Source organism: Corvus moneduloides, chromosome 1, assembly GCF_009650955.1.
Source record: "Corvus moneduloides isolate bCorMon1 chromosome 1, bCorMon1.pri, whole genome shotgun sequence".
Classification (NCBI taxonomy): Eukaryota; Metazoa; Chordata; class Aves; order Passeriformes; family Corvidae; genus Corvus; species Corvus moneduloides.
In genome coordinates, this window is record NC_045476.1 from 60442875 (window position 1) to 60455047 (window position 12173).

General features: G+C 36.9%; 1 protein-coding gene across 4 annotated transcripts in view; it reads left to right on the top strand.

Annotated features, from left to right (window-relative positions):
• The window catches only part of SLC25A13 (solute carrier family 25 member 13), a 103968-nt gene that overhangs the window by 60267 nt on the left and 31528 nt on the right, over positions 1-12173 (top strand). For all 4 annotated transcript variants that reach the window (XM_032111636.1, XM_032111628.1, XM_032111620.1 and 1 more), the window contains 6 exons: positions 879-1025; positions 2565-2703; positions 3526-3619; positions 3862-3946; positions 6106-6190; positions 6645-6803. In XM_032111636.1, coding sequence (XP_031967527.1) covers positions 879-1025; positions 2565-2703; positions 3526-3619; positions 3862-3946; positions 6106-6190; positions 6645-6803 — 709 coding nt within the window. The remainder of the gene's footprint in view (positions 1-878; positions 1026-2564; positions 2704-3525; positions 3620-3861; positions 3947-6105; positions 6191-6644; positions 6804-12173) is intronic.

The window sequence follows — 12173 nt, forward strand, 5'->3', positions numbered from 1 at the left end:
TCACCAAAGGTATTTCTTTTTTTTACAAACCTGTAGAACTCAACAAACATTGGTATGTAATAACAAGTTACATCTGTGCAGGATTGTTCCTTTTAAATAAAAAAAAGGAAAGTAGTCTTAACAGTAATTTAAGAAGAAAGGGTGAAGGTCACAGTAGGACTTTCAGCTCTGAGAGATTATATACCTTTTTTTCTCCTTTTTTCTCTCGGTAGTACATTTGAATCACAAAATGAGATTATCAGGTGGTTGTATCAGATAATGTTTATGCCTGTTACTACTGCTGAAATACTGAGAACTGATCTTTAATCAGTCATGATACAAGGAGTTCTAAATTAAACTGCTGGTGTCTTTTGTAGACAAATAACTTTATGTTTTAAATGAGGATGCTTTTTGAGGGAATCCCTTCCAGATTAGTAGGTGTCTACATGGAAATCTCTGATGATTTCATTGTCCTCATTCAAGGAGTAGTGAGTGCTTTTACAGAAAGTATTTTGACCTGCTGTGATACGTGCAATAAACTGGATAATGCACATCATGGAACACTTTAATGTTCATGAGTGGGAGATTACTTGCACTGGTGTGTTGGTATGGGTTCTCCATTTCTCAGTTAAATGAATTGCATGACATAATGTCCAGGCTGCAAAGAAATCATGATGTTGTCCAAGGTATTGAGGTCAGTGATAGAGACCATATATGCTCCTGCTAGAAAAGGCTGAAATTTACATACTATATACATACAATAGCCACTTAACATTAGATTACCCGTAGTCGTGTTTTGTTAGGAATGAGAAGTCTTGTAGGATTGCATTACTTACATTAAATATAACTGTTAAGGTGACGATTTTGAACGTAACTTTTTTTTCCCCATATGTTTGCAGGAGATACAATTAGAACATGCAAAACAGGCTTTTGTACAGAGAGACAATGCTCAATCTGGAAGAGTCACAGCTATGGACTTCAGGGACATTATGGTCACTATCCGGCCACACATGCTGACACCATTTGTAGAAGAATGTCTAGTAGCTGTGAGTAGTTCTGGTATCCCAGCTGGCAGACCTGGGATACAGCTGTGGGATTCTGTTTTTTATGTACCTTGACTGCTGTATGACACCTAATCCAGCTTGTGGATGCATGTTTTGAAGTCTAGCGGTTATTATCGACACATATGAAAATTAACTCTGATAGCAGAATGTATATCCTCAATGTTCTTGGTCTCCAGAGACAAAAGACAAAGCATGTAGATGGACCTTAGTTATGGCCTACAGATGCAGAGTTTGCCTTTTTCCAGCCATTCCATCATAGTAGACTGTGTCAAATACTTCAGAATGCCATTACATCCCACTTAGGACATCATCCTCAAAGACCTTGCTTTGTAATGTAAATTCTAAGCTCCTGAGTGTAATTTCCAAGTACCTGGGACAATGTATGAACTGGAACATCAGCCAAGGACATTCAGAGTATATTGTCACAGTTTGGAGTGCATAAAGTGAATTAAATACTGCAATTTTGCAATTTCACTGAAGAAAGAGGTACATTTGGTTTTGACCACAGTTTCTAATTTTGGGAACTTGTAGCAGCACGTTCGAAGTACTCTAAAGCTTGGCCATATTCAGGTTTAAAGATCTGCTTAAAGATCTGTTCTGCTTTGACTTGCAAGGGAGAGTTTCAGGGGGATATGTGAGGTGATGAGAACTCCAAACTCTGACCAGAATATTAGAAGATGCATGCAGCAAAAAGGATAGCCAGAAGGCTTAGGGACTGACAGTGAGATCTGGTACTTTTTTCGATGGTTCCCTCACAGTCCTGTTAACAGCCTTCCTGGGTCATATGCTCTGTCATAAAACATAAGATTTTTGATTATCCCTCAAGGTCAGTTAAATTTTCGCAAGCTTACGCATATTTTTTCAGAAATTTGCTTGATCATTGATCTTATAATTTAAATAGAGAATTGATCCAGTAATTTTTCTGTGTGCAGATCCAACACTACTTTAAAACAGAGGTTTAAGCTCAGTTCTCATTTGAAAATGAGTGACTGTTCGAACCTTATTGTTCCCATTATGTTTGACCGCCTGATACAAGCCCGAGAGCTTACTGCTGGTTTTCCATGACTTGAAATGCCTGTGAATTTAAAGGTTTCAGTTGACCTTTTACAGAATATGTTTTGGTTTTGTTGAAATTTTCTATATAGTAATATGCTTTACATGTAGAAGTAGATTTCCTCATTACTAGATATAAGCCAACTTATGAAACATTTCCAACTGAAGCAGTACTGAAACTTGAACTTTGTAAATTACTACTGGTTATGTTGTTATAATCCTGCATATGTATTTGTTTAGGTTTGTAGGGTGGGGAGAGTTTTATATTCTGGTCATGATTAGTTTCAGTAACATAAGAATCTTTCATAGTTTAAAGTTCTTTATTTTGCAGGGTTTTTTTTAAAAAGCAAGCCTGTGCTACTGTCACTCTTGTAAAATAACATTGTTCGAAAACTTTTATTTCAAGGGTTTTTTTTAGTTTTGTAACACTCTCCTTTCTTTTTTCTTCTTTTACTGTCTGTACTCTAGGCTGCTGGAGGTACCACTTCCCATCAGGTCAGCTTTTCCTATTTTAATGGATTTAATTCTCTCCTTAACAACATGGAGCTCATTAGAAAGATCTACAGTACTCTGGCTGGAAATAGAAAAGATGTGGAAGTCACTAAGGGTTGGTAGAAATGTTTGCAGTCTGGAAGTTTCCTTGGGCATTTGAATGGAGGGAAAGACCTCATCTGTATTCTTTTAAATCAATTTGGGGGGGAAGCCTGCCTCGTTAGCATTCCTTGGTTTGCCACTCAGTTTTGTACAGTCCTGTCAGAGTCCACCCTCCAGCTTTTTCATTTTGTTTCAATCAGAAAAAGGTCGTAGTAAACTTGTGGTGGGGGCAGGGTGAGGGAAGTATGTAAAGATATTTAAAAGTTTAAAAAGCTTCCTAGGACCCCTGCCAAATTGGCAGCCTATTAAAGTGACCTTCAAGGGTAGTTGAAGAATTCCATAAACTTGTATTGGCGGCACAGTAAGCTGATCTACAAGCTTGGAACAAGATGTTATCTGCTATATCTAACCACTTTTATGGAGAATTCCCTGTGCAACACCAGAGTTTCATTAATGCGGCCTACTGGGACTATGCATGAAAAGTTCCACATCTCTTGACTCCTGTTTTGGGGTTTTTTCTTTGTTTGCTTTTTATTTTATATTTTTCCCTCTGACCTGCAGCTGATTGATACCGTATGTCAAATATCCTAAATCCTGCTGGTAGCACTAAGCTTTAAGACCAGAGAGTTGTACTTACTTGCATGAAGGACAGACCATTTAAAGCACACATTTATGTAGTGACAGGAACACTTCTGTTTTGGGTAACTTCCCTTTCACCCCTGCCCCAACAAGTGTCTTCTACTTTATACTAAAATATAGAGCAAATTTGGGGTGCTCTGGATTATTTCTTCTGGTTTGATTGAATTTTATTTTCTGTATTTTTATTCTGTTTCAGAGGAGTTTGTTTTGGCAGCCCAGAAATTTGGTCAGGTTACACCCATGGAAGTTGACATCTTGTTTCAGTTAGCAGACCTTTATGAGCCACGGGGGTAGGTGGAGAATTATCTGTCCTTTTCTCTTCTTTTCTCTTCTCTCCTCTTCTTTTCTCTTCTCTCCTCTTCTTTTCTCTTCTTTTCTCTTCTTTTCTCTTCTTTTCTCTCCTCTCCTCTCCTCTCCTCGGGAGGTGGTGTTGGGGAACAGGAGAGTGTAGCGTAGTGGCCACATGCAGGTATCTTTTAGTGATCTGAAAACCAACCTCTAAGCAAACACTAATGTGAATTAATTTTCTCAGGCGCATGACATTAGCTGATATTGAAAGAATTGCTCCTCTGGAGGAAGGGACGTTGCCCTACAACCTGGCTGAGGCTCAGAGGCAGGTAAGAACAGAAGCCAGTACATTGCTATTGTTTGTTTCCAGTGCTAGGCAAATAGACAGCCAACCTCTTCCGGTGTTGTAATGTAAGTTGCTTTTTTCTTGTGTTCTGTAATAACTGTGAGGAGTAACATGTTGTTAGAATTTATTTTTTAACCTGTGTCATGTTCACTCCACCTCTTTTCTATGCCCCCTTCCTCTTGGGCTGCATTTGGATGGGTCAAATGTAATTTACTTTGGAAAGATAAAAGATACAGGAGTGTCATCCAGCCATTCAGTAAATATTAGAGTTTATGTTTTGGGATTCCATTGCCCTGTGTTCTTTTTGATGAGGGAAAGAGACTTCCTACTTCATATATGGATGGTGAAATTCAGCATCTAGCCTATGAAATGGCAGCCTTTGTTCTGAACACACATGCATGTTCCTGGCTTCACAGTGTTCTCTGCTTTGCTTTATGCTCTCCTGAATATCAAAATAGGAGAGCTTTTAGAATAGAAACATCACAGTTTCAGTAAAAGTATTAATATTCACTGCATGTCCAAAACCTAAAGGATATTTACTTTCAATGGTATAACTGCAAATGGACTTTTTTTTGGTTTTGAGGCAAAAAGAAATAGGAGTGCTCTTTAAATGTCAGACCTGTTGATTTTTTAGTTTTCATACTATTTTATCATATTTGTATTTTCATTGATACAAGTTTCTATACAGATAGATTTAAAACTAACCTTTCTGTTTCTTTCCATCTCTATTTTAAGGCAGTCTTGACTTTGTGTCTTGTGAGACTAAGGGTTTTTTGTTGGTTTTCTTTTTTCCTGCTCTGGGTCTGTGCGGAGACGCCAGTTTGACCACAATGAGTTGATCCAGGCTACATTTTTAGGACTGCCAGGCCGTAAGCCAGGCCTCTGTGTATGTGTGTGTGTACACATGCATCTCTTTTGCTTCTCTTTTTTCTTCTCCTGCCTCCCCTACATGTGAACACCCCCACCGCCTCTCCAGGACAGTATCTGGGGTGGTGGTTTGCTGTTTGTTTGAGCAGCGACTAAATGGTGATGATGCTGGGATGAATTCAAATGAGTTGGCTCCCAAAGCTCACCATCTATTCCTAGAAGATTCCTAAAGGAGTTAAAAGTATTTGCATTGGTCTGAATATCAAGTAACATAAGTTACAATAGGTGGCAGTAAAAGGTAGCCAAAAATGTGTGATGAAAGTAGCAGCTTCTTCAGTTTTTGCTTTGGGGCCACTGTCTCAGCTACCATGATTTGCGTTCTAAGAGGCAAGGACATATGAACCTGCTTAAATCTTACAATTTCTTCTGTATATGTGTTCTACCTTTTCATTTTTTTCCACCCAATTCCTTTTTAATGTCAGCTGCTTGATGCTGAGACTGGAAAGATTTTCAGCTACGTTGATATCTTCAATCTGTTTTCTGGATAACTCCACTTGTATGGGAATAAACTAAAACATAAACACAGGAAAATCCTTCCATATTTTTATTTTGTTCCTTTACTTGCAGTATGCTAAAAATAACATATTGCAAAAAGTGATAGTAATGAATGCCCCGCCCCTGCAGAAATTTTGTTTTCTTTATTATTTTCTTTCATTAGATAGCAATTTTAAATCTGGAGCACTTTTGAAATTTATTTTTCATTGGGTTGAATCTAGCGTTCATAGACTGTGAGCAAAATGAAATTGTGGGGGTGCTTCATGGAACCTTATTTTCCTTTAGCTAGTATGAGTGAACAATGCTTGCATACTTGTTTTGGTAGCCTGGCAAGTAATAGGTATACCTGGTTTTGGCGACAGTAGAAAGAAATTCCAAGCTGGACTTGCTTTTAGCTGTAGAAAATTAATGACTTAAGGGGGCAATATGTAAGCCCTCATTTAGACCACATTTAGACCATTGATTTTAGAGTTGTATAATTTTGTTGTAGTATCAGTCTGTTTTCTTTGCTATTCTAATCTGAAGAGGCTGCCTTATATGACACTTAGAATTCAGTGGAAAAGAAATAATAATTGAGAACAAAATCTCTGGTGTACTGAGGGATTTTTTCCAAGTATCCATATACTTATATCTGTCTGATCATGAAATGTTCTCTCAGGAAATGAGATGTTCTGATTATTTTTCTTGTCTTTCCTTTTGTTTTAAATCCTGCCTTGACAGAAAGCTTCAGGCGATGTGTCTCGACCTGTTCTCATCCAGATTGCAGAATCAGCGTACAGGTTTGCCCTTGGTTCAGTTGCTGGAGGTTAGTCATGGCTGAGCAAAAGAATATTCATCTTCACTGTTTGGGTTTTTTCTTCTTTTCTTTTGCCCTTCTTTCCCTTCTGCCTCTCATTTAAGTTTGGAAGGTTTCTCAGACTTTCCTTTGGAGCTGTGTCTAAGGGATGGGATGACTGTAAGATTGAAGGGGAAAGGATCACCTGGTCTACAAGAATTTTGGAATTTATGAGCCGTTGCAGTTTCCAGGTGACGTTGCTATCTGATTTGTCCCCAAACAAATTTCAGGAAAATCAGATTAATAATGAGGTAGGACTGGAAAGTGCATTTGGTTAAAGCTGTGGTAGTTTAATGTATCCAGAATATATCATGAAGAAAAAAGATACAACTGATATGCTAGATGTAAATGTGAAAGATGACATTTGCAGTCAAACAGTGCAAATGCAAAATCATGTTTTCTAATATCTTGATTTTGTTTTCAGCTGTTGGAGCCACTGCAGTCTACCCAATTGATTTAGTAAAAACTCGCATGCAAAACCAGCGTTCTACAGGCTCTTTTGTGGGAGAACTTATGTATAAAAACAGCTTTGATTGCTTCAAGAAAGTGCTACGTTATGAAGGTTTCTTTGGGCTTTATCGAGGTAAGTTTAAAAGGTGTTATATACTAATGATAAGATGCTATTAAGAGTTTTGTGTGACTGGATTTTTAAGTCTTTTTAGCTCAGACTTCAGTTTTGCTTCTTCTCTCTTACAGGGGAAGGATTTGCAAACTTCTCAATAGTTAAAACTTCACTGTAATGAGAACATTTCTGTAGGACCTCTCTGTCCTTTCCCTCCTCATCTGCCATAGGGCAACATTAGCAATTTCCTACAGCAAGTATATATTGTTAGTAAAATTTTCATTTCCTTAGCAGTCCTTAGTGCCAAGAGTGTTTTGTCCTGTTTGGTAAGAAGTTAGATCATGTGTGGGTTTTTGTTCTTTGGAATACTTTTTGTTGTATTTCTTTTGAGACAAAAAGGTCTCTGTGTACCAATTGCATTTGCTTCAGTTATCATTGGAAATAGTCATCTTTATCAAGTTTTATGTATACCTTTTCTTAGGTTGTCACTGTGGAGTCAGGGAGAGTGATTCGCTGGGTTTCATCCCACTAAGCTTTATATATGTAACCAAGTTAAGAAGTTACCTGTTCCAAACTGCCTTTGTCAATGGAGAAAGCGCCAAAAGCTATTGATTCTGTTTCGGATGTAAATCATCCTCACTTTGGCTGTCTTGGATAAGTGCCTGCAGTTAAATGGTGGCTTTTTTTTTTTTGTTTTATCCTTGCCCTGGTTGTGGCATCCATGGTGTCAGTTCAGGTAACCTCGAAGAAGTCATACAGAATCAGGAACCTCAGCATGAAATTGCAGTTCTTCTCTGTCACAGAGTTAAAGTAAATTACATTTCTGGTGTCACAATTATTGAGATCTTCTATCCCCCTCTGCCGTATTGATAGGGTAGAATTTGAAATTTGCATTATTTCATTTTCAGCCAGCTTGCTTAGAATCTTCTTTTCATTTTTGAAAATAGAAATATTGTAATGAAAGAAATAACTTGTTAAAAGCAGTTGAGTAAGGAATGAGGAACAGAGGAGTTTGGTAACATATTGTTATGAACTGGCAAAGTTACGTATACCTTAAAAAATAGTAACAGTTCATAAAACAATGTGGGAAACATCATTAAAACTAGGTGGTGTGATAGGTGTGCACACTGTAACATATGACCCAAGCTACTGGAGGTTGGCTAAGTAGCTCTTCTGCAAAATACAGACTCTGTAATTATTTCAGCACAATTGGAGATGGGGAAGGCTCTGTTTGAGACAATTTTTGGAGTAGACATAATAATTTAATAAAGAGTACTGGCATGGTCTCTATTTTGTAAGGATTTATAGCAATCAAAATCTTTCAAAAGTCCCAGTTACTAGCTAAAGAACCGAATGTATTCCTTGCAAATTTTCGTCTGCTTCTTCCAGCATCCTGAAAGAATAAATAAGCAGAATTCCACTCTTGCTGCCTCATGTCTTATTGAAATTCTGAAGGACAGTGGTTTTTTTCACCTGGAAAAAAAAACCCAAAAACCAAAAAACCCTCAGAAATGTCATAAATGCATGTTCTTAACTCCATTTGTTTGTCCTGAATTTGGAGTGATTTTTTTCGTTGCCAAGTTTAGGGAATGTTGGGAAACTTCATCGGTATAGCTTGTCCTTCCATCCCCCATCGTCTTTACTACTTTTCAGTTTTCTAAGGAATACTGAATAGTGAAATCTCAGTTTGGTGGAGCTGAACTTCTAAGACCAGGCCAATAATCTAATTTCTGGATTATACAGTAGAGCACCATAATTTTAGAGGCAAATTGAGACCTGCGTTTCTACAAATTCTCTCCTTAAAGAGCATCCTGACTTAGCTCTTTTTAAAGAGACAAATAGAGAAAACTGCTTAAAAATCTGGAGCTCCCTCTGTGCAGTTCTGTAAATTTGGACCATTGCCTACTTTCCAAGGAGATGATGTTGAAGAAAGTTTAGCAGCTGAGTGCAGAGCAAAGTTTCCGGTTAAGCTTGAGAGGACAAGAAAATTTGAAAGGAGCATTTTATAGGTTAGTGTAATTACCCAATGTAATGCAGTAAATGTATAGCAAGAGTCATCTCCTCCTAGTCTTGAATCCTGCACTAGGTAGGACACACTACAGAGTACATTACTTTTTGCTACTCATTGGTCATGGCAATTCTTTCTTCAACTGTGATTTGTTCAGGGTTAAGTCAGTGTGGGTGGTTTTGAAGGAGGGAGTAATCATTGGCAGACTTCTTCTTAGCTGAATAGATGCAAAAACTTTTAAAAAATTGTACTAGAAACATTTAGAGCAGTGGTCTCTTTTTCATGATGGACTTCAAGAAAGCAAGCAGTAATTATAAGCCCCACTCTGAACTCAGCCATTTTGGATGATATTTTTAATACAAGGCTTATATTTCTGTCCAACTAAGTGAACTGATTTTTCTTTCTTGTATCACTGTTTTTTTCCAAACTTGGAAACCATGTTTTAAACCACCATCTCAGATAAGGATAAATTACACCATCTTGTGGATATATAGAGATCACTGAATTTGGTTTGATGTCAGTTTGGTTGTAAGTATAATCAATGTTGCCACTGAAAAGACACTTGGATTAAAAAAAAACCCAACAAAACCAAACATGATATAAACCTCTGTAGAGTCTTTATAATATGGATTATATGAATGCTGTGTTGTTAGCATATTTTTTAAGACCATATCTGAGATAAATTTTTCATCTGTCTCTCAGCATGGCTGAAAAGAATGCTCATCTCATATACCTGTAATTTACTGTTCTGTCTACATTTATACCTGAAATGCGTATTTAGAAACTCACAGGTATTTTTATATATGCAAATGTAAGAAAATTTTGAAAGCTGTGATTTGTCAAGATCTCTTCCAACTGATGAGGTCACCTTCATGTCATAATAGAATTTTAGTCAGAAGTCCACCTGATGAGTCACAGAATGCTTCACAGACTTAAGCAGTGCATCCAGTAGAGATTGTTTCACCCATACGTGATAGAAGTTTCATGGGAAATTTAAGTACCAGAGATAAAATGTAGTTTAGGAAAATGTTTGGTGGCCATGCTGTTAATGCCACTTTGCCTAGAGGATGGAAAAGACAGGAAATGCTGTTGAAGACACTGTCATCTGTGATCATGAACTGTTCAGGAGCTTGTTTGTTAGTTTTATTTCTGTTGATAGTGCTTCTAGCCCTGCAGTCACTCCAAATGCCACCTAATTTAGATTTTAATGATTTGATCATCATCCAGCTTCATTATTACTGATGAACTCCCATGCTAATGGTGTAATAAGACTGTGGCAGAAACTTTCCTTCCAAATTATGCAATGGAATACTGTTTATAGAGACTGGAACTTCAAGCCTGCTTGTACCCCAAGTTCTGTCAAAACACAAAATTTTCAGGAAATACCCCATTTCCAGTCTGAGGGAGTGTTTTTTGAATGGCAAGTGGTGATTAATTGTCCAGTTTATTGTGTGACTCCTGTAATTGAAAAATTCAGCAGTAATCCATTACTGCGTTCCTGTAAGATGCCCTAATGGTGTCAAATATTTTATATAGACCGAGTAACAAAACCTTCAGTCACTTTTTTTTTTCTAATACGAAGGGAAAATCACATCTATTACACAGTGTGAAGCATCTCTGTTAGATATCTAAAAAAATACTTTGGCCAAGTAAGATTTTTTTTTTTCTCAGTGCCATCAGTATAGCTGGGCTGGCTGAGCTGTTGTGTACATATTCACAGTGTATTTAGACTGCTTTCAGAACATGTACAGTGTCACAAATTGAATGCAGCTCTTGGTGCTCTCTCTTGCACACACCTTCACCTTCCCTGAGAGTCCCACTATGACAGTGTGTCACATATGAAATGGTACATTGTATGTAATTCCTGCTAAAAAGCCTTGGATATAAAAAATGCATTGAATAATGTGTTCACTATGTACTATACTAGCAGGCTGCCTATGTGCAAGATACTATGCTCTGATGTTATAAAAGGCATGTATTTTTAAGGCACTGTCAGACATTTCTAAGCCTGTTCTCCATCTGTGTTTATATCATATTGCTGATCTGCTAATGCATAGTTAACACTGAGAAATTCCCATCGTGTCAGGATAACCCCAGCAGAAACATGACATTATCATATGGGGCCCTTGATGTGCTTTCTTTCTTTCAAAACCTAGCATCTTTATCATGTTTAGAAAATGTTCGACAGTGTTTCAGGGCTCCTATCAAAACAATAAAGAAAAGATTTAATTTTGATGGTCATAGCATATAGAATGCATAGGTACCACTAGAGATAGCTTTATTGCATAGGTATGAGTTCAGATGAAGGGTCCCTCTACCTTCCTAAGATGCTGGAGACAGTGGGCCTAGCTGGTACCTGGTAATGCTATAAAACATAGTCTTAAAATTCATGCTACCTTTTATACAATACTCTGCTGTCTTGCAGTAGATATATACAGCATTATATGTAATTAAACTTAAAGAGCACTTTTATACTATAAAATCATTTGAAGTAGAGGCAGGAAAAGAGAGAAAAGTGCTCTGGGTTTTGGTTGTTCAGTTGGGTTTTTCCAGTGTTGGGGTTTTCTTTAAATGCTGCCTATTTTATTAAACTTCTCTACCTCAAAGTTTTATGGAGAGCTTTGAGTCGTAACAGTCCCATTCAGATTTGAGTACAAAAGGAAAGAACCAGATGAAAAAAAAGATAACTTGTGCCAAGATAAACCTATTTTCCCTATGGCTTTACAAGTGCTTTTACAAATGCAAAGTTTTGGGAGCTGAAAAATGGTTAAAAGGACATCTTTGATCAGTTCCGTGAAAATGAATTTGATTTGTCCTGCTAATGTTGTTTCTAAGACTGGAGGTTTATACAGATAACCAACTGGACTACTTTTATAATTTTCATTTATGGAATGTCTTTTTCTGTGATTTATTTGATAAAATATGACTTGTAAGTCATGGTGGGGTGTAGTAATATATGTATATGTGATTTTAAAATTAATGACCTTTGTGTTTAAAATTATATCTGCTATATCAGACCTGCTCTAATTTTACTGGATTAGGTTTAAGATTAGGTATTGTACTTTTAAAGTATATGGAACATTTTTTTTAATCTCTAAAGATATAAATTAATTTGCCATAGTGTTTGTATAAAGCCAAACATGTCCTATAGCAAGATGTAAATATTATAGCAATTACGAAGATAATTTTGTAATGAAAAATATCCTGTTCCTTTTATATTACTGTTTCCCTCATAGTGCTGCAGATAATGTAATATTTAATTACATCATTCTGAGTGGCTTAATGGTTTTTCATTGAGGTCTGGTTTCAAATTACCTGTGCAAGTAAAACTTTTTAAGAAACTCAGATTCTGAAATTTAACTTACTCTGCAGAATCTCTTGGT